The sequence below is a fragment of the Caretta caretta genome, chromosome 6, assembly GCF_965140235.1.
Source record: "Caretta caretta isolate rCarCar2 chromosome 6, rCarCar1.hap1, whole genome shotgun sequence".
Classification (NCBI taxonomy): Eukaryota; Metazoa; Chordata; order Testudines; family Cheloniidae; genus Caretta; species Caretta caretta.
Genome location: NC_134211.1, coordinates 82560501 through 82584740, shown reverse-complemented (window position 1 = coordinate 82584740; position 24240 = coordinate 82560501). Strand labels below are relative to the sequence as shown.

General features: G+C 40.6%; 1 protein-coding gene and 1 long non-coding RNA gene across 4 annotated transcripts in view; both read right to left on the bottom strand.

Moving 5' to 3' along the window:
• Positions 1 to 1775: 1775 nt before the first annotated feature.
• On the bottom strand, positions 1776 to 4803 carry LOC142072354 (uncharacterized). The gene is made up of 2 exons (XR_012668751.1): positions 3334 to 4803; positions 1776 to 2359 (listed from the first exon to the last, which is right to left on the bottom strand). It is a non-coding gene; the product is annotated as an uncharacterized LOC142072354 (long non-coding RNA).
• A 139-nt stretch (positions 4804 to 4942) lies between these two features.
• The window catches only part of ARHGAP5 (Rho GTPase activating protein 5), a 92905-nt gene continuing 73607 nt past the window's right edge, over positions 4943 to 24240 (bottom strand). For 2 of the 3 annotated variants that reach the window (XM_048853305.2, XM_048853306.2), the window contains exon 8: positions 17899 to 20221. In XM_048853305.2, coding sequence (XP_048709262.1) covers positions 19891 to 20221 — 331 coding nt within the window. In that variant the 3' untranslated portion in view covers positions 17899 to 19890. Of the gene's footprint in view, positions 5584 to 8326; positions 8409 to 17898; positions 20222 to 24240 lie in introns of those variants that run through there. The other variant, XM_075129750.1, reaches the window with a different exon arrangement.

Here is a 24240-nt window from a genome sequence, read left to right as displayed (position 1 = left end):
ATTACAATGGGAGCAGGAGTGAGTACTGGTGACTGAACCCTACCACTGATCATCTCATTAATTTGAATGAGTTCATTTTAAAGCCTAGATGGGACTATTAATCTTAAACAGCTAAAGGAGACTTCACAAGAACATACAAATCCAATTAAATATTAATCATTTACTCTAAAAAAAACTAATGAAATGTCAGTATTTAAAAATAACACCTCCAAAAGTCCAAGAACATATTTTTGGGGGGGGGAAAAAACATCAGAAATTTATGTGGCTCTCTAGGGCGAGATCCAACTCCAGTTAAAGTTAATGAGAAAATGCCCACTGAATAAAATGGGAGGGGATCTGACCAGTAATGAATAAATCACATAAATTATGCCACACAAAACAATCTTTTTAGTCTAAGAATCAAAGTGGATGAATGGAATGCAGGGTATATAATAGTACATATTACATGTCTATCTATCTAGCATTCAGTAATTTTCAAGAATCCATACTTGAGAAATGTATTCAAATTAGCTTAAGTATGCATCTCACATCAGTTGAAAACTGGCTGCCTAACCATAAACAAAGGATAATGATAAATGGCACAGCACCAAACTGCAATAAGGGATCTGCTGTGGTATCACAGGGATGTGTATTAGCACAGTTTTATTCAACAGCTTTATTAATGAACTGAAAGGATGATGCAGGAAGAGAGCAGAATGCTGGTCAAATTCACAGGTGGTGCTAAATCTCATGAGCACCACTGAAAACAGAGAAAGGGGATTTAGAGATGTTGAAATATTGGCAGAAAGGGGATTTTTAGCATGGAGAAACACAAGCTAATGCATTTGGGGGAAAGTAATCCAAAACAGAGAGCTTTAGTATGAGAGAGATATTTGGTAAACTCTTATAACCAAGGGAGATTTCGGGGAAGGTGAAAAAAAGAGTTGGCATGTGAACCCTGCAGGGTTCGATTCTCAAAGGTTCTTACACTGAACTCTCCAGGTTTGCTCACAGGGGTTGGCAGCAAGCCCACTCCCAGATAGACACTGGGAGATCTGAATGATGAACTTGAACCTCCTAGGGGGAATATCTCATCATCCTCCCTACACAACACTTACATGTGGGGTTATGTGACCTGGCTGGCCCCCAGCTGACTAAAGTAGGTGTTTGCTGGCTCACTGCACATTTGTTGCAGTGGGGAAAGGACACAGACACATCCTGTCCACCAGCAAGCCCTTTATGGACTGATGATAGCAGTCCAGCCCCCAGAAGAGTTAGCAAGAGGAAGAAAAAAAAAAAAGAGTACATACAAATACCTGACACTCACCCCTAGGCCCATGATGGAGTGGGTGAGGAGAGAAAACAAGGTAGATCTGGTGTACAAGTAGATCAAATGAATAAAGCGAGGGTCCTCCAAGATTTGTTGAGTGGAGAAGAGTGGCTCCGCAAACCTGTTGTGACCAGAGCTAGGGGCAGAAGTTTGCTGTGTGCTCCACAGTCTCTGTGAGCGTAAGGGGGAGATGTTTACAGCGGGGTGGGAGGCTGAAGCGAATCGCCTGGCCGCTGAATACGCAAAGCCAAGCACCAGGGCGGTTAGAAGAGCACAGCAGGAAGCAGTGCGCATCAGAGAAGCTTTGAAAACCAGTTTCATGGCTGGCCAGGGTACCATGTGACACTTCTGTTTGTTTCTCCTTGATGAAAACCCACCCCCTTGGTTGACTCTAATTCCCTGTAAGCCACCTGCCCTCCCCCTCTTCGATCACAGCTTGCTTGCAAAGGAAATAAAGTCACTATCGTTTAAAAAACATGTATTCTTTATTAATTGATTATAAAAATAGGGAGATAACTCACAAGGTAGCCCGGGTGGGATGTGGGAGGAGGGTAGGAGGGAAGGAAAAGGCCACTTTAAAACTTGTTGAATGCCAGCCTTCTGTTGCTTGGGCTGTCCACTGGGGTGGAGTGGTTGGGTGCCTGGAGCCTCCCCCCACGTTCTTGGGCATCTGGGTGAGGAGGCTATGGAACTTGGGGAGGAGGGAGGGCGGTTAAGTAGGGGCTGCAGTGGCAGTCTGTGATCCTGCTGCTGTTGCTGAACCTCCACCAGACGCCGGAGCATGTCCGTTTGATCCCACAGTAGCCCCAGCGTTGCATCCTGCCTCCTGTGATCTTCTGCCGCCACCTCTCATCTTGATCATCCCTCCTGTCCTCATGTTCATTGGCTGCTTTCCTGTACTGTGCTACTGTGTCCCTCCATACATTCTGCTGAGCTCCGTCAGTGCTGGACAACTGCATGAGCTCAGAGTTTCATTGCGTGTGCGTTTTTTTCGCCACCTTATCTGAGATAGCCTTTGGGACGGAGGAGGGAGGCTTGAAACATTTGCAGCTACAGGATGAAAAAAGGGAGTGAAGTATTTAAAAAGATACATTTTACAGAACAATGGCTATACTCTTTCACAGTGAACAACACTATTCACATTACATAGCACATGTGATTTCAGTATAAGGTCGCATTTTGCATCTTATATTGAGTGCCTGCGGCTTTGGTATTAAAGATCACACATGCAGTGCGGGGCAACAGAATTCGGCTTGCAGGCGGCCATGGTAAGCCATAGTCTTTCAGCTTCTGCAACCTTCATAACAGCAGCACTCTCCTTTCCCATACCAAGCAAAGTCCACTGAGTTGGCCATTTAGTGCTGCCGTTTTTGTGTTAACGTGCAGAAAACAAACTAACTCCCCCACATCCAATTCTCTGGGATGATCACTTTACCCCTTCCCCCACCACATGGCTGTTATCAGGGAAGTTCTCTGCTAGCCAAACGCGAACAGTTCAGCGCCATTGGCCCCACCACCACCGCTTGGCTAACTGCGTGGAGGATTTCTTTTCAGCCACAGGCAAACAGCCCAGTAGGAACGGCCACCTCTGAATGTCCCCTTAATAAAATTCCCGTATTTCAACCAGGTTACCATGAACGATATCACTCTCCTGAGGATAACACAGAGAGCTAAAGAACGGATGTTGCTTGAATGCCAGCAAACACCAGGACCATACACTGCCAGGCTTTGTCATGCAATGATACCAGATTACTTGCAACTAGCATGGCGTGGTAAAGTGTCCTACCATGGAGGACGGAATAAGGCTGCTCTCCCCAGAAACCTTCTGCAAAGGCTTTTAGAGTGCCTCCAGGAGAGCTTCATGGAGATGTCCCTGGAGGATTTCCGCTCCAGCCCTAGACACGTTAACAGACTTTTCCAGTAGCTGTACTGGCCACGAATGCATCCCAAGTCCTCAGGGCAAATTAATCATTAAAAAACACTTGCTTTTAAAACATGTATTATATTTAAAAAGGTACACTCACCAGAGGTCCCTTCTCCAGCTTGATTGGGTTGGGAGAGTATTTCAGTCAGGATGATAAAAAGATCCTGGCTGCTGGGGAGAATGGTGTGCTGTGCGCTCTCCTCAAGCTCGTCATCCTCCTCCTCCTCATCTTCTCTGTCCGCAAAATCCTCAGGCATGGCGGAGAGTACCCCATCATCGGAGTCCACAGACAAGAGTGGGGTAGTGGTGGCGGCCCCCCTAGAATTGCATGCAGCTCAGCGTAGGAGCGGCATGACTGGGGCTCTGTCCCGGAGCGTCAGTTTGATTTTTTGGTACGCTTGTCTGAGCTCCTTAGGTTTTACACGGCACTGTGTTGCGTCCCTGCTGTAGCCTCTCTTTATCATTGCCTTAGAGATTTTTTGAAATGTTTTGGCATTTTGTCTTTTGGAACGTAGTTCTGATAGCACGGATTTGTCTCCCCATACAGCGATCAGATCCAGTACCTCCAATTCGGTCCATGCTGGAGCTTTTTCGATTCTGGGATTGCATGGTCACCTGTGCTGATGAGCGCGCCTGGCCAAACAGGAAATGAGATTCAAAAGTTCCCGGGGCTTTTCCTGTACACCTGGCCAGTGCATCGAAGTTCAGAGTGCTGTCCAGAGTGGTCACAATGATGCACTGTGGGATAGCTCCCGGAGGCCAATACCGTCAAATTGTGTCCACACTAACCCTAATTCAAAACAGCGATGTCAATTTCAGCGCTAATCCCCTCGTCGGGCAGGAGTACAGAAATCCATTTTAAGAACCCTTTATGTCGACAAAAATGGCTTTGTTGTGTGGACGGGTGTAGGGTTAATTCGATTTAACACTGCTAAATTCAACAAACTCGTAGTGTAGACCAAGCCTAAGAGGTAGGAGACCTAGGTTCAAGTCAGAGAGGGGATTTAAACCCAGAACTCTCACATCCTGAGTTACTGCTCTAACAACTAGCTTTTAAGGATGGGGTGGCAACAGCACCACCATTAGCCTTGTATGTGAGGTTAGGCATGCCTACCAGATCAGGCCCCACAGGTGAGCTAAGCAGGGTAACACCTAGTTTGAGGATCTCACTGGGGTTCAGCCTTGAGCTAGGTAGCTGAGTACATGCCCAGCAGCAGAAATTTAGGGACCTACAGTTCTTAGGTATCAACAGGATAGGCAGCAGCTGAGTGAGTGTTTGAGGATCTAAATTTTGGATTGAGGCACTTAAACTGGCATATAGGCACCAAAATCCTTTTGTGAAAGCAGCACACAGTGCCTTATCTGTATCCTCCCCTCAGCATGGCTTCTCCATCCAACATGATGGGCATGGAGACTTCTGTGTGTACAATGTAGTGAAAGAGTTCAAACTTGGAATCATTATGAGTTACTGGATGTCAGCTGAAAGGCACAACCAGCCAATCAGAATGTGGCTTTGAACAATCAGTACCTAGCCCTGCACCAATGAATTATCGGTTCATCTTAATAGTCATGATATATTTTAGTTAAACATTTTCTTTCCAATAGGTTCATTGTTTTTTTAAAAAACAATAATATACCTAAGTATATAAGAATGGGGAAAACAAATCTGGTATTAGCTCATATTTCCAAGATGTAAAATGTAGAGTATATCATTTGTATAAGGAGAGTTTTTAATAAGAAAGACACTGTGTTGTATTGTGTAAACAAGCCTATTTCATTACAGAGGGATATTGCATGATACTAGAATTATAAATATATTAGTGTATTATAGGGGAAGCGTGTAGCAACTCCTGTCAAAGTTTTTATATAGGCATCACAGTACATCTATGCAATGGCTTTACCACTCAGGAGTAATGTGGCTTTTCCGAACTCATGTTAATAAAACCCTTAGTGTCACTCCACTCAATATTGCGTAATACATAATATATTTATATTTAGATTATATTTCGAGCTGTATACACACACACACACACACACACTTTATACATTATTAAATGTTTTATACAAAAATCTAAATAACCAACCATTGCAAAAAGATGGTTCACATTTATTTTTATGCATAAAATGTTTCCACCTTTTAAAGATTTACTAAAAGTTAATTACTCTGTCATTTAAAGAATTACTCTTTCATGTATTTTGTAACATATCAACAATAAAGACTGAAGGAAGGAATATTGGCATTGCAGTTTGAAATCAGTACAAACTATCAATGGCTACTCTTGATAAGAATTGCAATGAAGAAATCCATTGTAGTAGTGAGGACTCAGCTCCTTACAAACGTAAATGAGGGCTGTGGTGGAGAAAAGAAAAGAGAGGAAAAGAACCACGTGTTTAAAAAAAGCAAATCACACACACTTTCAGACACTGGCATTTCTTTCATCAGTTGAAAAATTTGTTTTTTCTATGCCTAAAACTAAGGAAAGGTAATGTAATGTTTCCATAAGGAACTCAACAAACTTTATGGCAACATTACATTAAAACTTGAATTAGCACATACTAAATGCAGTCTTTATGATGGGATTCTTCAGAGAAGAAGCTTGCATTATTTATACCATAGCACTAATTTCATTACATACAAAACTAGAATGCTACAAGAAAAACTTCATCTTTTCATTTTAGAAGCAGAAGTTTTAAGGAGATGATTATATACTCTGGAAGGGATAATAAATTGACATTTCTGTGCATATCCAAGAAGTGCAGAACAAGTAGTCAGTCAAGACATCTAACTTATTAACCTATCTAATGATGCATGTTCTTTTAAGTATTTGAATCATTTTGAAAGAAAATAAAATACTCTTTTTACTATGGAATTCATACCAGAAGGATGCAATATTTTAAAGAGAAGTATTACAGGATAATTGAGGACAATAGTATTGCTGCATTCAGCATGGGTCCATTGAATATGAAAAGCATATTGTATTCTGCATCACTTAATTCAACAACAGTTTTGAAGAAATGCACTCTCCTTTGTTCAAGTTCACCCTGCCATTAATAGCTTCTTCATCATCTCTACCCAGTGAGACTGTGTCATCATACAACCCTGGCATGGTTAAGTAGCAGTATCTCAGGAACCACTAAAAGTAGAAATTAATGATTTTCTAGCTATTTGAAAGGTAGAAGTCCAAACTTTCCAAAGTGTAAGTACTGATTCTAACTCTAGCAGTTCTTGTCAAAGCAGCTGTAAAATAAGATAGGACTCAAGGTGGAGTAGAGGGGAGGTGGATAAGATAGGAGTCAGAGTGATGTGAACTTACAGTCTGGTTTTTTGTAAGCTATAATTCTGGAATTTAACCACCTCTTTTTAATAGTAGCCAGGATGGTATTTATAGCCCTGGTGGCTTTCAATATAATTGATCTTAAAGATGGCACGGATAGACTTGGTCGATAGCAAAGGTAGACCTAAAAGTTCAATCCAGGGGCATCTGGATAAAACTTTTCTATCAAAGCACATGGCATGCTCAGAGATGGCCCACTGATTGGATAGAAAGGGGAGTAGTTGAGGACATAACTTTCATGGAACTTCCTCTCATTTTAGCTGCAGTGACAAATTACGGGGTGCAGTCTGCAAACAAAAGAGTGAGATTCTGGAGTGAAAACCTGGTGGTAGTGCATGTTATTAACAGCTAGTCATTCAAATCACTAAGCATGTTGGGGCTGGTGAGAGTATTTATCCTGCAATGTTTAAACCTGTAACAGCTGTTTTACCACTAAACATATCCCTGGGATTAAAGGTGGCATAGCCAACATTTGTCTCAATTACAGGTGAATAGATTTCAAGACTTGGTACTGGGAGCCAACAAGGACCCCAAACAGATGCCTCAGACACTTCAGAACCTTGACTATCACTGCTCTTAGGATAGTGCAGAGATCTGTAGGGGGGTGAGGGAATTTATTCAAGTTCAGGCCACGGTGGGCCTGCCGAAACTTTGGCCAATATCAGAAGATCAGATACTGATAAATGCAGTCTGACATGGTCAATGATCTCCAGTCGTTTATCCGACATCACATTTTGCAGCAGATTATCAGGTTATCCAGATTCTTGTGGTGAGTCTTTAGTAAGGAGCCTATTAGACAGGTGGTTTCGAACCACAGGCCCTAGGGAAGATCCCTGATAAATCCATCACTATTCAGGTCCTGCATTTGACGCAGCATGAGAAAGGGTGCAAAACTGTGGCCTTCTATGGTAACAACACTTCTTCCAGGTTTTGACCTGTAGGTGGAGGTAGTCACATACTTTTGATTGATCAGAAAAATGGAAGGCCTTTTCTGGGATCTGAAACTTTATTTTCATAGTCACCTTTCACGGATCCCTGAGACATAGCCCGCGGATCCCCAGGGGTCTGCAGACCACAGGTTGAAAACCACTGCCATAGAGTATGTCTACATTACAAGCACTACAGTGGCACAGCTGCAGCTCCACTGCTGTAGTGCTGTAGTAGAGATACTTGCTACAGTGATGGAAGGGGTTTTGTTGTAGCTGTAATACATCCACCCACCCTCCTCAGAGACAGAATTCTTTCATTGACCTAGTGGTAGCTACACTGGGGCTTAGTTTGGCTTAACTATGTCTTTCAGGGATGAGAATTTTTCACACTCTGAGCAACGTAGCTAGGACGACCAAAGTTTTAGGTGTAGACCAGGCCTTAGTCTTGTCTCTGTGGTGGGTATGAAAGCTTGGAGGAGTGGTTGCTGGAAGACTAGCATCCATACTAGGGCAAAGTTCAGGGTGGATGACGATTGCTCCAATGGTGAGGTCTCTCTCTCTCTAAGTGGAATAGAGGGTAAGCTGTCTTAACTATTGCTTTTGGGTTAGGTATGTTGTGTATAGACCTGTCTTAATTGACACACAATGTAGTATTTTGTGATTTAATATTATAGACTTGCAAACAAATCCTGTCTCTGGAGGAGAGCTAAAAATGTCAGTTGCAGCTGAAAGGAAACATCAGTTAACTCAGGTGGAGAAAAATACAACATACTAGATGCCATGAAGGAAACATGTTCACATCTGTGTATTTCCAATAAGGAATACTTGCCTCCAACACAGGATGGCAGTGTACAAGCTTCTTAGGAGTCACCAAAAGTCATGGATCCAGAGTTTTCTGTTAGCACCCACAACTGGAGAGAACAGAGAAGCAGAAAAAGTATTTCAGCAGTAAATTCAAGCATAGCTTTCAAAAAAAAAGACAAAGACATTGATACACTTTAGAATAAAACGTGCTTCCCCAAAGTCCCCATCTTCTCTGCAGCTCAAGTCTCATATTGTGGAGGGAAGCTGGAGCAGACTGTCTCCTATTTCTTCTCATCAAGAACATTCTCTGATGGCACTTAGAGTGGTAAAGCTATAAATAGTAAATACTGTTGACAGTTAATGTAGTAAGTGCCCCTAGCATTTCATTAGGCCAGGCAGACTAGATAGGCAGGGTGGTTTGCATTCTATGTCTGCTCAGCCATACTAGAAAGATTAAAGACCCATCTACCATATCTCCCTCCAGCTGATCATCTGTTAAAAAATGGTTTGAATACGTAGTCAAAACTCCCATTCCCTCTTAAATGGTTGTTTCCTTACTGATAATTCAACAAGCTTTTGGTGTGATCCACAAAGCGACTTAAATACCTAAACTCCAGAGTTAGGTGCCTAAGTCCCCATATGCATCACTGAGATCCATGAAACTCCTGCTTGGCTGTCACCTAACCCTGTAAGCACCTAAATTCACTTGGTTCCTACCTTTCCACTGTAAAAGTTCCCTAGGTAGCTAAATTGTAGACCCTGGGGCAAGTAGACGAAGGTTTCTAACCATCAGAGGAGTGAAGTTTTGGAATAGCCTTCCAAGGGAAGCAGTGGGGGCAAAAGATCTATCTGGTTTTAAGATTAAACTTGATAAGTTTATGGAGGAGATGGTATGATGGGATAACATGGTTTTGGTAATTAAATAGTCATGGTAAATAGGCCCAATGGCCTGTGATGCGATATTAGATGGGGTGGGATCTGAGTTACCCCTATATTTTCTGTAGTATCTGGCTGGTGAATCTTGCCCATATGCTCAGGGTTTAGCTGATCACCATATTTGGGGTCGGGAAGGAATTTTCCTCCAGGGCAGACTGGAAGAGGCCCTGAGGTTTTTCGCCTTCCTCTGTAGCATGGGGCACGGATCACTTGCTGGAGGATTCTCTGCTCCTTTAAGTCTTCATACCACGATTTGAGGACTTCAATACCTCAGACATAGGTGAGAGGTTTTTCGCAGGAGTGGGTGGGTGAAATTCTGTGGCTTGCGTTATGCAGGAGGTAAGACTAGATGATCATAATGGTTCCTTCTGACCTTAGTATTTATGAATCTAAGTACAATGCTGCCACCCTCTAGCTGTCCATCTCCTGCCTAAGCCCTATGCCCCAGAGCAATTCACAAACCAGGGGAAGATACATCTTCATCCACCTAGGTTGTATGCAGACCCTTATCCACTTGGCGGCCCGTGAGCATGCCTAGCGGATCAGGTCCTGTCCTACCGCTTAAGTCACATGCAGGGCCCGATCCACTAGGCAGCCTTTGAGCACATCTACTGGAGTGGGTCCCAAAGGCACTCTCACTCTCTCTCTGACGCAGACTGTTGCGTGGGAGGGAGCACATGAGACAGAATGGCTCTGTAGTCCAGTGGTAAGAGCATCCACCTGGGGAGGTGGGAGGCTGCAGGTCCAGTCCCCCTGCTCCAACCATTCTTTCATTATTTATCCACAGTGGAACAGTTTCAACAGGAGAAATTGAGGGAAGCCCACATCGGAATACCCAGTGGTTAGATCAGTCCCCTGAGAGGTGGCAGACCCCTCATCAAATCCTCTCTACCTCTGGCAGAGAGAGGGGGAATTTAACCTCAGTTTCTCACATCCCAGGTGAGTGCCCTAACTACTAGGCTAAAAGTTATGAGGGGGAAGGCCCTCATCACCACCTCCTCCTCCAACCATCTGTGTAGTGTGAGGCAAGCACTGAACTCATTCCTGCAAGAAGTGACTTAGGCGCCGATCCATCTGACTCCAGGTGGCTGGTTCTGAGCAGACAGGCACCTCCCTGCAGCCTGGACTTAGGCACCTATCTTTGAGAGAGAAGAGGGGTTTAACACCTTCCCCCCCATCATCATCATTTCCCATTGGCTAGGTTAGGTGGCATCCTTTCTAGCATGCTGGCTTTTGTGGATCCCATTTTTAACCACCTCTCTCTCCCTATTCATTGTACAAGAAGCTTAAGTGCCAAACTTGGATTTGTGGATGGCAGAATTGTTCCTGTGATTTTCTAGGCACTGTGACACTCAGCATTGTAATGCCTAATGCCAAAATCCCTTTGTGGATCCCACCCTTTGAGCTTATTTCTTAGGATATGTCTACACTGCAATGTAAGCCCAGGTTTAGCAGAACTCAAGTTAGTAGACTCTGGGTTTGTTAACCTAGGGCTTGAGCGTCTATACTTATTTGTAACCCCAGGTTAGGGATTTTTGACCCCTGAGTCCCAATCTGGGGCTTCGGTGTCTACACTATATTATGCGGGCTTGCATCCAGCCACGCATATCTAAAACTTCTAGTGCCCTCCCAAAAAGTGGCCACTCCAGCCCTTTGCTGGTGGTGCAGTGAGAAAACTTGACTGTCCAGACAAAAAGTTCACCCGAGGGCTTGTGGAATGCTTTTAGTGGACTCCCAGAGCATGAGTCTAGTGCTGCTGTATTTACACTGTAAAGCAATAAGGCTTGAACCCTGGGTCCTGGCTTGACTCAGGCTTGGACCTTCCCTCCCCATGGAGTCCTGCAGCACTGGGTTAGTGCAATTTGTGTTTAGACAGAAGTGCGGTTTAGGCTTGAGTCTGATTTGATGCCTGGGCTTACCTTGCAGTGTATACATACCCTTTGATGCTTATGTGATTACATATTCAACACATCTCATAGAAGACCTTCCTCCCCACCTACAATTTTGGTATTACATGGCATACCCTTCTTCAGACAAGTGATAACTTGCATATATACTTTATCTAAATTAGTCAGGACCACCTTTGGTATCAATGGTTAATAGAAGAAAATTAAACATTCCAGTGTAGGTTCCTTAACCGTTGCAACAACCAAAGAATCAAACTCTCTTGTAGAAACCATTAGCTATTCATTTCTTTTAAGTTTCTAAAATAAAAGTTAACATCCAGGACTCTGCACAATTATCGCATAATTTTAAAGCTAACACATTATCACTATGAGCATTCAGCAAGAATTTAATCATATTTTCTAATCAGTTAAATAACAGAAATAAGGAAACGATTGCCTATAGAGTCACCCGAGCCCAGCACCTTCTCAACAACCTTAGAAAAGAGAGAGGGGGGGGCACGTGGGGGGAATATAGCCTTCTGGGAACACTGCAAAGCCTAACAAACGTATGTTCTGGCAATCCAAGCATGCGGACCCTGTTTCAAAACTGAATCCTCCTCCTCGGAGCATGTCCTGACAGCAGATCCCTCTCATCCATAGAATGGCAGCTCCAGCTCAAGCATCTTTGCTGTGGCAGTATGAGGAGGAGACAAGATACTGCAGGTATATCAGGTCCCAACCCATTTAGGGCTCTATAGGTTAAACACCACCTTTCATTTCCACCAGAAATTTTCTGGAAGCCAGTGCAGAACACTAGTCTACTGTGCTTCCCACATGCAGCATTCTGCAGTAGGCTCAGCTTCTAAATGGTCCTGAGTGCATTACAGCAATCTAATATTGAGGTGACAAAGAATTCATTGAAAAGAAAAGGTTACACTACTCTGGTCAAGAGTTAGTAGAAAAAGTACTCTTGGCCACAGCCCTATCTGAGCATCCAAGAGTAGCCCAGAATTTAAAAGCACCCTGTGTTTTTGAAAGTGCTGTTGTACTCTCTCATTAAGCTCGGTATCATCAGTGCACTAAATACACGGCAACCCATGTCTCCTCGCTAACAATCTCATATACCCTATGAACAAGAAAGGTGATAGTACAGACCCCTTCAGCAGCTACAAAAGAGCACTCTTGGGACAGAGAAACCATTGACCACAACTCCCCTTTGGGGTCCTCAGAAAGATAACAGCCACTCAAAAGCAGTGCCATCCATCCCTGCTCCTGTCTGTAAATGAGTCAACAAAATCTCAGTCAACTGTATCAAAAGCTGCTGACAAATTTATAAGAATCATACACCCTTAATCTTTGTTCAATGCTTGGATATAATAAACTAATGCAACCAGGGAGGTTTCTACCCCCTGTTAGGGCCTATGACCTGTTTGAATCCAAGGAAATCTCAATGACCTTCCTTAAAAATGGGAGATGGGACATAGGCTGGTAGCCAGAATGTGAATATCAAGAGTTGGTTTCATGAGCATGAATCTCTCAATAGCTTATTTAAGAGGTGCTGGGATCCTGTTCTCATCCACCCACAGAAAAACATTCACAATCTTGACAAATAATGGACCCATTACTTCTTCACTGGCCTTCACTAGCCAGAAAGGATAAGACTGCAACTCACACATTGTCAGGAAGCAGCTACAGCACCTCCACAGTCTCTGAGAGTAATACTGGCTGCAACTCAAGCAAAGACGACGAACTCATGTCCTTCTCCACATATGGTTGAGTTTCCATAGCAATGGGTACCTCAGTCCAAATTTGAACTTCGTCTGCAAAGTAACATGAAAGCTCTCCACAAGGAAAAATTCAATCTGCAACCAAGTGGACACAGCGAGGATTCAATCACTCAGCACAGTTCTGCTGTGCGAGATGTTTGAGAAGCTATAGCAGAATTGAAGAAAGGCAGTTTTTCACTTCTTCCACAGCCATGACAAGCAATCTTTAAATATTCCGTATACTGCAATCAAGTTAAGGATAAGATAGGGTTAGTGTAAGCATGTAGGCTGCCCCACACTAATACAAAAGAGCCTTCTGGGTTGATTAGGTTCCTTATTACACTGGTGCTGGAATCACCAAGATTGGTAACTTAGAATTCCATGGCTGCCATGATCATCATTCTACTGTCCCAGGTAGTTTTAAGATCCATTCATGAGGCTGGATATGCTTTGGATCAAGTGTTTGGACTTGGGGTGGAAGGCAGAGGAATTGATATTAACATCTTTCTATCCAGGACTGCCCATATTCTTTGAAGTTAGGGCACATCAGTCCCATTGGGATGACTGATGTTTTGACAGTTTGCCCTCAGAAGTTGATGAGCCATTTGAGTCTCTGAGCAGCTAAAAGGGATAAAATTGTTCTTCTGAGTTTTCTCTATTGATAATTTGGTAGGAATTTACAACAATCTCGTCTTCCACTATTGATACGAAGGCTCCTCACTACCAGCTTTGCCCTCACAGGTCACCTTGATTATAGATTACCTGAGACAGATGAAGTAAGAGGGAAAATGGCTAGCGAATCTGGGGCAGAAGTCCATGCTGATGTTGGTCTTTGGGAGGGCCAAGCTGTCACTGTTGGGGGCTCAGATAAACTCCAAGAACAGACCTGCTTTCCCTCATGGAGGGCTCTTCCTTACAGTGCCCTACTTTTTCACCAATTCATCTCCCTCCACAAAATCACACCTTCAAAACAAAAGATAACAAAACAGGCTTGACAAAGCCCTGGCTGGGATGATTTAATTGGGGATGGGTCCTGCTTTTGAGCAGGGGGTTGGACTAGATGACCTCCTGAGGTCCCTTCCAACCCTGATATTCTATGATTCTATGATATAGCTCCACAAATTTAAAAAGCAAAACTCCCTGCAGATAAATTTCACTAATGCCTCACAATCCTGAAGGATGAAGGCAGTCGTGGTTGATATATGCCTTCCCTTCAGTTCCCCATCTGTAAAATGGGGACAATGGTGCTTTCCACCATCATAGAGGTATTACGAGGATTAACACTACAGATTATGAGGTGCTCAGATGCTATGGTGATGGGAGTCATAAGTACCTAAGGGTATTGCTACACAGAAGACAGGAGGGTGCTTCCCAGCAAGAGTACCTAGAGACACGCTAGCTCTCCTTGAGCTAGCACATTAAAAATAGCCATGTGGCAGAAGCAGCACAAGCTAGCCATTTTGGGTACAATCCCACCCAACTCAAGTACCTGTTCATGCAGTTCACCTGAGCCACTGCGCTCAAACTGCTAATTTTAGCACACTAGCTCAAGGAGAGGTAGTGCATGGCTGTCTAGCAGTACAAGGAAGCATCCTCCTAGCTGCTCTGTAGACATAACCCTAAAACAGATTCCTTTGACAGCTCTTCTTGGTAGGACTGGATTTAGGGTCAAGCTGCAAGTAGCAGTATAATATATGCAATATAATCAGGCAGTATTTAAAACCCTGTTGTGTAGAGTCCAAAGGAACTATAATGGTGGAAAAATGTCAATGAACCGCAATTCAACACCAAAAAGATCAAAGTATATATGCACTACATCCATCTAGGAATGAAGACAGGTAACAAGGATTAGCTGTAGTAAAGCTCCTATACATTTCTGAAAAGAGCTTGTGGATAAGTAAAGGAAAGATAGCATTCACTTTGACAAACAAGGTAGTGGACCAAATTCATCCTTGCTATAGTCCACTGAAGCCCAATGGAGTTACCAACAGGGATAAATTGACCCCAAGTGAGCACAAATTTTACCCCTAAAGTCTGAACACTTTATTATAGTTAAGTTTCAGCACAGGAAATGATGAAGCTAAAGGGAAGTGTACAGAATCTAGTGAATCACTTAGATAACCTAGTGAAAATCTTGAGAATCTTGCATATGGCAAAATATAATGAAAGATTAAAATATGATGCAGGCAAAGGACATTCATCTTTGACAGAATAATGTTCAGATAACAACATTTGCTGATCTAAGAAAACATATAGGGTTAATCTGGATTTGAAGGCAGCCAGAAAGTTTTTGTAGCGATTACTACATCATAAACCAGTGGTTTTCAACTGGTCGTCTGCAGACTATATCTAAGGGGTCCATGAAAGGTGACTATGAAATTAAAGTTTCAGATCCCAGAAAAGGCCTTCCATTTTTCTGATCAATCAAAATTATGTGAATGCCCCCATCTACAGGTCAAAACCTGGAAGCACTGTCATTATCATAGAAGCCCACAGTTTAGCACCCTTTCTCGCACTGTATCAAATGCCGTGCTGAACACATGCAACATTTATAGCTCAATCCTGTTCAGTCAGTCTTCAGTCTAAGACTTTTATGGTAGGTGTTCACAGACCACAGGTTGAATTTCCAAAGAGGTTTGCACCTCCATTCCAAATTTTTTAGGGGTCTGCAGATGAAAACGGGTTGAAAACCACTGTCATAAGCTATATTGCTCATTGCACTCTGACAGACATTGAAATAGCAAATACCTCCTGAATGGCCACATGTGCAAGAATTAAAACAGTGTAAGTATCAAGTTTGAAAATTAGAGGATGTATTCCTGTCTAGGAATAGCAGAACAGCAATCCATGGAAAATTGACCAATATTATATAAATTAGAGAATTTAAAAATAGCCTCAAAATATGCATAGATAATTTTAGTTGAGGATTAGTGTTCCAAGCAAGGATAAAAAAAATATAATTCTTCATTTTTAAACAGTTTCTCGGCATGCCAATATCAAGAAAAATGTTTGCATAATCATAACCAATTTCCTGTTGAACAGCTCAAATCAGGTTAAAAAAATCGAGACACTATCTGAGACACGGAATTTAACTTCTGTTGAACAAAGTCCTCAGTTCGTAAAGGATAAAAATATTTTACAGGTTTTGTCATTTTCAGGGGGTCTATGCTTCTTCAGTGTATGTGTATATACACATCTTCATGGAGCAATATATTCCTAAAGATGATTCAATTATTGCATGCATCAATACAAGGGGAGAAGTTATCCCTTATTGGAATGCTTTTATACTTAAATATTCAAGAAACCAAACAGCTTTTCAAGTTTTATAAGTAATGTAAGAGATAGAAGAAAACTACTGAATTATAAAACATTTGGTGTAGTCAGTTTGTAAAGACGGACTGCTAAATTTCACCTTGGCATTTAATTGAAAGTTATTGGGTGATTTTGCCTTTAAAATTTTAATAGGCAACTAAACTGAACATTGTACACAGTAAGCATCTTAATGTTTTATTCATTGAATTCTTTATACAGAATAAGTTTCACTGATATTTAATTCACTGCAGTATTCTGTTGGTGGTGCAACACAGGATTACATTAATTATAAACAAAGAACAAAGATCTGACTTTTTAAAATTATTATATATATATATATATATATATATATATATATATATATATTATAATATAATATATATATATTCATTCCAGTTGACAAATAGCATCACAAATACTGTATAAAAACTGAAATCACCATGGAAGCTAAGACCTACATTTTTTTAAATCTCCAGTTAAGTTTCCCTCTGTATATATTTACCAGAGATATTAGGAACAAAATTCCAGTACCTTGAAAATAAACAAGTCTATGGTAATTTCTAGCAACCACTATTCAAGAAATGCAGAAAACATACAAGAAAAAAATGTTTCTCTTCATTGAAGTCAGAAATCTGTCACCTATACACACTATGTATGCTCAAAATCCATAAAGTTGTGTATATAATGAATTTTAAAATAATCTGTAAAACATTACGTAACGAAATGCCACTTTTCAAACTCAATGTGTGGGATTTAAAGAATAATCTACTGAAAGAACACATTTAAAAGCAATACATTTTAGTAGCAAAATTTGCCTATAACAAAATACATAAAGTACTAATCCGAGTTAAAGTGTCAATGTGAGATGCTCAAGACAACATAACATGTTTTCATGTTTATCAAGATACTGCTCTTATGATTATCGTAAAAATGCTCAATTTAAAAAAATTTAAAGCAATGCTTTTCATGGTTTGAACTTTCATTAGAACAATTATATGACAATTCCATTAGCCAAACTATGGAGAATCAATATGGAATGACATTATTCCTTGCTTTATAGCAGTACTAAAGATTACCTATAAACTTCACTTTAAAATAGCAATGGTATAATTTTCTAGTATCTTTATTTTCAGTTACTAAATATATAGCCATATAGTATTTTAATATTAATCTAAAGACTACACAAGAAATACTGACAATGTCAGCAAATAGGAGTGTCATACCAAGCTTTTTTTTTTTTTTTTTTTTAAATGAACCTTTTAGTAAGAGCTAAAGACAATTTCTAACCAGGCCAAATATAAGAGCAGCATTTAAACAACTCATTATGGAATAAGTGATGCAGTCATAATAGAATACATAAGAACAGATGATATTGCAAATATTTTTGGATCTATAATAAGCTTAACTTGAAATGGAGTTGTGGAAATGTATTTGTAACATAAAAAATACATAATTTTGTAATCAAAGATGAATTTAACATCATGGCCAACTAAACGTATACTTCCACACAGGAAGCAGAAACTTAAAAATGAAATTCACAACACAAAGACTGAAAATTGTTTTACCAGCTAGAACTTTTAAATATAGTTTTCTTTTTAGCCTCCTTCCATTAGAAATAGCCAGGTTTGTTTCCTGTACAGTTTGATACTTTGTCTATACCATATATAGTAGAAAAATAAATTCTTTAGCAACCTAGAAACAGTTTATAAAACTCTTGAAAGTTTAATTTTTCTTTGCTAAACATGCCAATGTTAGGCTGACACCTATAAATAAAAGCTATGTAGACAACAGATGTAATGTAGAACAAGTTAAGAATACAACAATTTACAGGACAGACTTTATTTTTGTACTTTATCAATTCCTGTGTGCTTTGCAACAGGAATAGGGCTTTTTGTTCTTGTTTTCTTAGAAAAGATAATTACTTGCAAGAATATAACACAAATATCCAGATAATTTATCATATGTATGTACTTCAACAGCAGCCTTGTTTATGCAATCATCTTAATCTAGAATGATAATCCAAGTCATAATTAGAAGTACAATACCTAGGACATAATTGGGAAAGGCAATTTTTATTTTAGGAAAATGGAGTAAATCAAAAACTCTTAAGAGCCTTAATTCTCAAAATCATCTATTTACTATAATACATAGAAGACGATTGCAAAATCTCATTATGAATGAAGATTACAACGGTGACCACCATAAAGCTTTTTTAAACTACACATAACATATCCTAGCAGCTGAGTGAACCAAATTTATTTTTTTCCCCTTTCCAGGCCCCCCCCCCAAAAAAGCTATAATTTGAGCATGAAAGAAAAAAACTGCTAAAAGTCTCACAAATATTTTTTACTTATGGCCTCCTCTCAATTCTGCTACAATGTGTAGTCTTCTAAAATGGTTACCACCAATTAAATGTTTAAAAAAAATAAAAATTAAAAAAAGCAGCACTCTTTTAAAGCAAAATTGGTACCAACATGAAAGAAAAAAAGTTATAATTAAAAATGGTGCAAAATGTCAGTAATTTTGAATTTTTAGTACAACATACCACAGAAAAAATATGAATACAAATTTGTGATTTTATATATACACTCCAAAGAGGTTAATTGTCAGTACCCAAAGTATTTATTGCTATATATTAGCAATGCATTTTTGTATATCTTTCAAGGGCCACACAAAAATAGATTTAAAGAACAGATTAAATTGAAGTCCTAGATTAAAACATTGTTTGGTTTACAGAATTTTACTACAACAAATTTCATGTTTATGTATGAAAAGTTAATAACCTTATATGAAAATGTCATGAACTATTTTCTACACACTAGATGTGTTCCCAAGTGGGAAAAATTAAAATATCTAAAATATATTAGATTAAGTTTACAAGACCATCAATGATCTTTTAAACATGCAGCTGTTTACAGAATTAACAGTATTACAAAATGTTTAATTCAGTAATGGAACATAAGGAAATAACTAGGAGACATCAAAATTTTTGCACAATATTTGAAATTCACTTTTACAACAAGCATGTCCTTGGCATTGTGCTGTAAGAAATAATAAGCAAGTTTACCCACCCCTCAACAAACTGTCCCACAGGTTTACTTAGAAGTAAAGATGGAAGGTGCAGGATTGTAATATTTTCAACAGTGCATTTTGCATTTTTTCAAAAACCATCCCAAGCATACTATAGCATAAGTAGCCAGGAGGTTACGAAATAAACTACAGCTGGGCCTCAGTTGTCTACACAGAATGCTTGAATGTGAATAACGCTGACAAAAATAGCACATTAAATAACAAAAACAGCCATAAAGCAGGCTGTAAGCACTGAATGTCTCAAAAATGTGATATTTTAAATCATTAAATTTCTATAGAAAAATTTTATTCACAATATATTGTGACAAACTGCCACAGGAATGATATAGTGATTGCAATAAGGTTTCATGCAGCAGCAGCTTTGTACTTTATAGCTATTTTTGTTTTTAAAAATTAAATCTCTCCAGTCATGCTTATCCCATGGTTTTGATCTGCAGTGTGTATGAATGAGGAAATACAGTATGGGTTATAACAAAAATGTCCCATCAGTTTGGATGTGAATTATTTTTCATAAATATGAAGTACATTACTGAATCCTGAAACATGCATGTCTAGCTTTATTTTCTGTCCAATGCCAGGCTGCCTGTGTCTTCTTCTATTTATATAATACCAAGAGGATCTGCTTGTAATTGTGGTTGTATCAGCTGAGGTTGCAATGGTGGTGGTAACTGAAGTGGTACCATGGGTTCCACCATCTGCACTGTATTGGATGGTGGTGGCTGACATGCCACAGGGTTGAAGGTTTCTACTATCTCTCCATTGTAAAAGAAAAACTGGCACTGTTGAATGAAGGTCTCTATAACCGACTGGTGAATCTTGGTGGTAGACAGGAACTCTCGGTTTTCAAAATCAGGTCTCATCAGAGTTGGCCAGAAACAAATTGATAAATTATCAGCAGTCATAAGATTGGTTCTATTTTGCTGGCTAACCCTGAAATGAGAATACATTTTCAGAACACATTCACAAAGAACAATTAAAAATTATATACAAACAGGTCTGATTTTAAATATTTTCATAAACATGATGTTAATTCAAAATAATATTTTTACAAATATCTATTAAAACAATAGCCCATATTCTTAGATTAGTTACACTGTTGCAAATCCAGAAATGAATAAATTATTTCAGACTTACACAGCTAACACATAAGACTTTGACTCAGTGTTTTACTATTCAAATTTGAATCATGGTGAAAATTAAAATGCAAAAAGTTTTAAAACATTTTAAAGTAGGGACAATGAACCTATAGGTAGAGCCCAGCAACACTCAGGGGATTTCCTGCCCTGCAAGGTAAAATCCATTACTTCTGCATAATGTTTGACCTTTGCACTGGGGGGGGGGGACCTACGGCAAATTTTGGAGTGGCTATAGGCCAAAAAAGACCTCCCCTAGCACCGCCCCTGCCTATATGTCTGACTTTTAAATTATAAATTACTCTTTTTTGCCGATCTCAGTGTTCTGATTGGTTTAATGCAGCTCTATAGCTGCTGAACAATCAAGCCCTCTAATGTTGTCTCAGTCCTAGGGATAGCCTTAGGGAAAATGGCACCCCCGAGCAAACTTCTATTTTGGAGGCAGAGTAGGGCTGGACGGGCTCAGGCTGTCAGCCCCAACATGCGCGGGGCTAGGGCTTACAAGTGGAGCCCTGCCATGTGTGGGGGCTTAGAGCTCATGAGCTCCACATAAGAACCTTGCGACTCCCAGTTTGGGGACACCTATTCTAGAAGAAAAAGAAGACAGCATGCCTATAAAAAGAGGAACATATATTTAGTGATGTCTAGATATCAAAAGAAAAAAGCAAGTAAAGATTGAAATATTTCACTTGATTATATGCTTTTCATATTGGCCAGTGATAAAACAGTGTCTGAAATTAAGCTGTGCTATTAAGCAAATTCCCACTGTTATCAGTAGGTGTTCTGCTTACATCAAGATACACAGGTTGAAGTGCAACATGTCTCCCCGCACAGTTACTTTGAGGAATACACTGTTGAAAGCTAGATGATTCTGCCATGTCAACACTAGCTAATGTCAAAAGAAGAGTATAAATAGCAGTAAGATTAACTTTTATTTTTTAAAATGTTTAAATTTAATATAGCTGGGCAAAGTTGGATAAAATGAATTTTGCGAAATTCAATGGAAAAGTTTTCACCTATTCATTTTGAATGGTTTGAGCCCTCTCAATTTTATTTTTCACAGAATTTCAAAGTCCCATTTTTTTTTTTAAAGTTTCTCTTGAGAAATCGCCTCCCAATTTGATGTTTCAGTTTTATATCGTTGACAGCTTGCGCAAAAGCACCACAGCAGCTTGAGTTCCAGCTGACTTCATTTTTTAGGTCTGGTACTCAAGTTCAAGATGCTAAAAAGGTATTTTTAGCTTAGGTGGGGAATAGGGAAAATCTAAAATACAAATAGTTGAGGCCAGGTCATGCATTTTTCTTTTTGTTCTGCAAGATGGAAGCTGTTGAATGAAGGGACATAAATTAAGCTGGAAAGAATAAAAAGGTACCAATATGCTGCTTCAGTGATTATCCAGAGACTCAGAGAAATCCTCCACACTGAGGGAAAAAATAACTGTATTGTACATTTCAGATATTTGTATAGATTGATAGTTATTGTACACCAGTGGCCTCCAACCTTTTTATGCCAAAGATCACTTTTTGAATTTAAGGGCAACTCAGGATCTACTCTGCACCTTCCCCAAAGCTAAGGGGGAGGGGTGCAGGCTCTGGGCTGGGGCTGAGGAGTTCACAATGTAGGAGGGGGCTCTGGGCTGAGCCTGGGGCAGTGGGTTGGGGTGTAGGAGGCGGTGAGGGGTGCAAGCTCTGGGAGGGTGTTTGGGTGCAGGAGGGGGCTCCGGGCTAGGGCAAAGTGTGAGGGTGCAGGAGGTGGTGCGGGGTGCTGGCTCTGGGAGGGGGTCAGGGCTGGGGCAGGGGCTTGGGGTGCAGGTGGGGGTATGGGGTGCTGGCCCTGGGAGGGGACTCAAGGCTGAGATACGGGTGCACTTACCTCAGGTGGCTCCCGGTTGGCAGCACAGTGAGGCTAAGGCAGGCTCCCTGCTTGCCCCGGCCCCACGCCGCTCCTGGAAGTTCCCCGTTCCCGGCCAATAGGAGCTGCGGGAGCGGTGCTTGCAGGCAGGAACAGCATGCCGAGACCCCTGCCCCCTCTTCCCCCCTGGGACAGTGGGGGCATGCTGGCCACTTCCGGGAGCGGTATGGGGCCACGGCAGGCAGGGAGCCTGCCGTTGCAGCAGCCCTGGTGCGCTGCCAGAGCCAGAGATCGTGATCCACTGGGAGAGTCCCTAGGATCAACCAGTCGATTGCAATTGATGGGTTGGTGACCACTGTTGTACACTGTTGAATCATTATCCTGAAATCAAGACTGTCTCCACAAAACAGGTCTATGTTAAGAGACTGTCCCTGTTGACACACAAACCTTCTATACCGGGGGGCAAAAATGAAGACTTTCTGTGCTATGAAGGGCCTTGTTTAACCTGCAAGTTTGGAACAGCTCTCTCACTCACTTTCCATTGCTGATTTCCCTGACCATCACCTTTTCTCCTTCAACATAGCTCCCCTGCCTCCTTTTAGTCCCTGCCATATCCAACCCTTCTGAGATTGCCAGTCTACCCACATCAGTGACTTCTTTAAGTCCTCAGCCTCTCCTCTGTTATCTCAGTAGATAACACTACACTTCCCTTGACTCCCCCCATTGTAAGGTTTGCCTAATCAAGCACAAGCCATGGCTCAGCCCCTGTCCGATAGCTGTTGCTTATTTTAATAAGCATGATTGTTTCACTGTTAACTTGTCCTCCCCTTCCTCACTGGTCTGCTTTATTCACCTGTTGTCTTTCACCATATCTAAGGTCTCTGGGAGCTTTTTAAAATTACACACATATAGCACCTGGCACAATACAGGCCAGATCCCTGATTGTTAATCTGTGCATATATAACCAACATGAATTTGTAGTGACAGGGCAAGAAATAGGCAGTTTTTAACAACTTTTGTCGGTATTTTATTGATTAGGTTAACTATTGATATTGCTCTGTATGTCCTACTATCTTTTGGATCATTATACACGCTTTTTTTTCAAAAACATATGGTTATACACGCTTCCAAACAGGAATAGGGGATTTTGCCCTTTCAGGGGAGTGACAGAATTTGTAAGCACTCAAGGTATAAAAAAGTCCAAAAAAGATGCATAGGTATTAAAACGGTAAAGTAACAAAGAATAGTACCATAACTAATGCCAATCAATATGGTTTTCTTAAAAAGTTATCTAGTTAAATAAATGTGTGTGTTTTTTGTTTTTTAAAGAGATTATACATTTGGTTGACAAAGGCAACTGTGTTGACATAGACTTCTGTAAGGCATCTGACTTAATATCACATGATATTTGGATTAACCAATCAGCACTATACAAAAATCAACATAGTACACATTATGTGGACTAAACACTGGGACATCCCAAAAAAGAACTGTAAATAGGGAATCATCACACAACATATTTTCTAGGGTCCTGCATGGATCTGTTCTTGGCCCAATGATATTCAATATCTTTATCAATGATCTGGAAGAAAATATAACATTGCTAGTAAAGTTTTCACATGACAAAATAGATGGAGTGGTAAATTTTAAGGAGAAGTCAGTTCTACTGAGTAATCAGAATTGCTTGGTAAGTTGGACTCATTTGAACCATTTTAATATACTCAGAAATACAAGGTCATACATCTATGAACAATGACCTTACAGAACGGGGAGGGGAGCCCTGAATTTTGGAAAGGAGTGCAATGCTATGCATAAGAGAGCTAATGCCATTATTGGATGTATAAGCAGGGGAATATCAAACAGGACTAGGGAGAAGGTATTATCTCTGCATAAAGCATTGATAAGACAAATACTGTGTCCAGTGCTGGTGTTCACAATTTTAAAAAAATGTTGACAAACTGAAA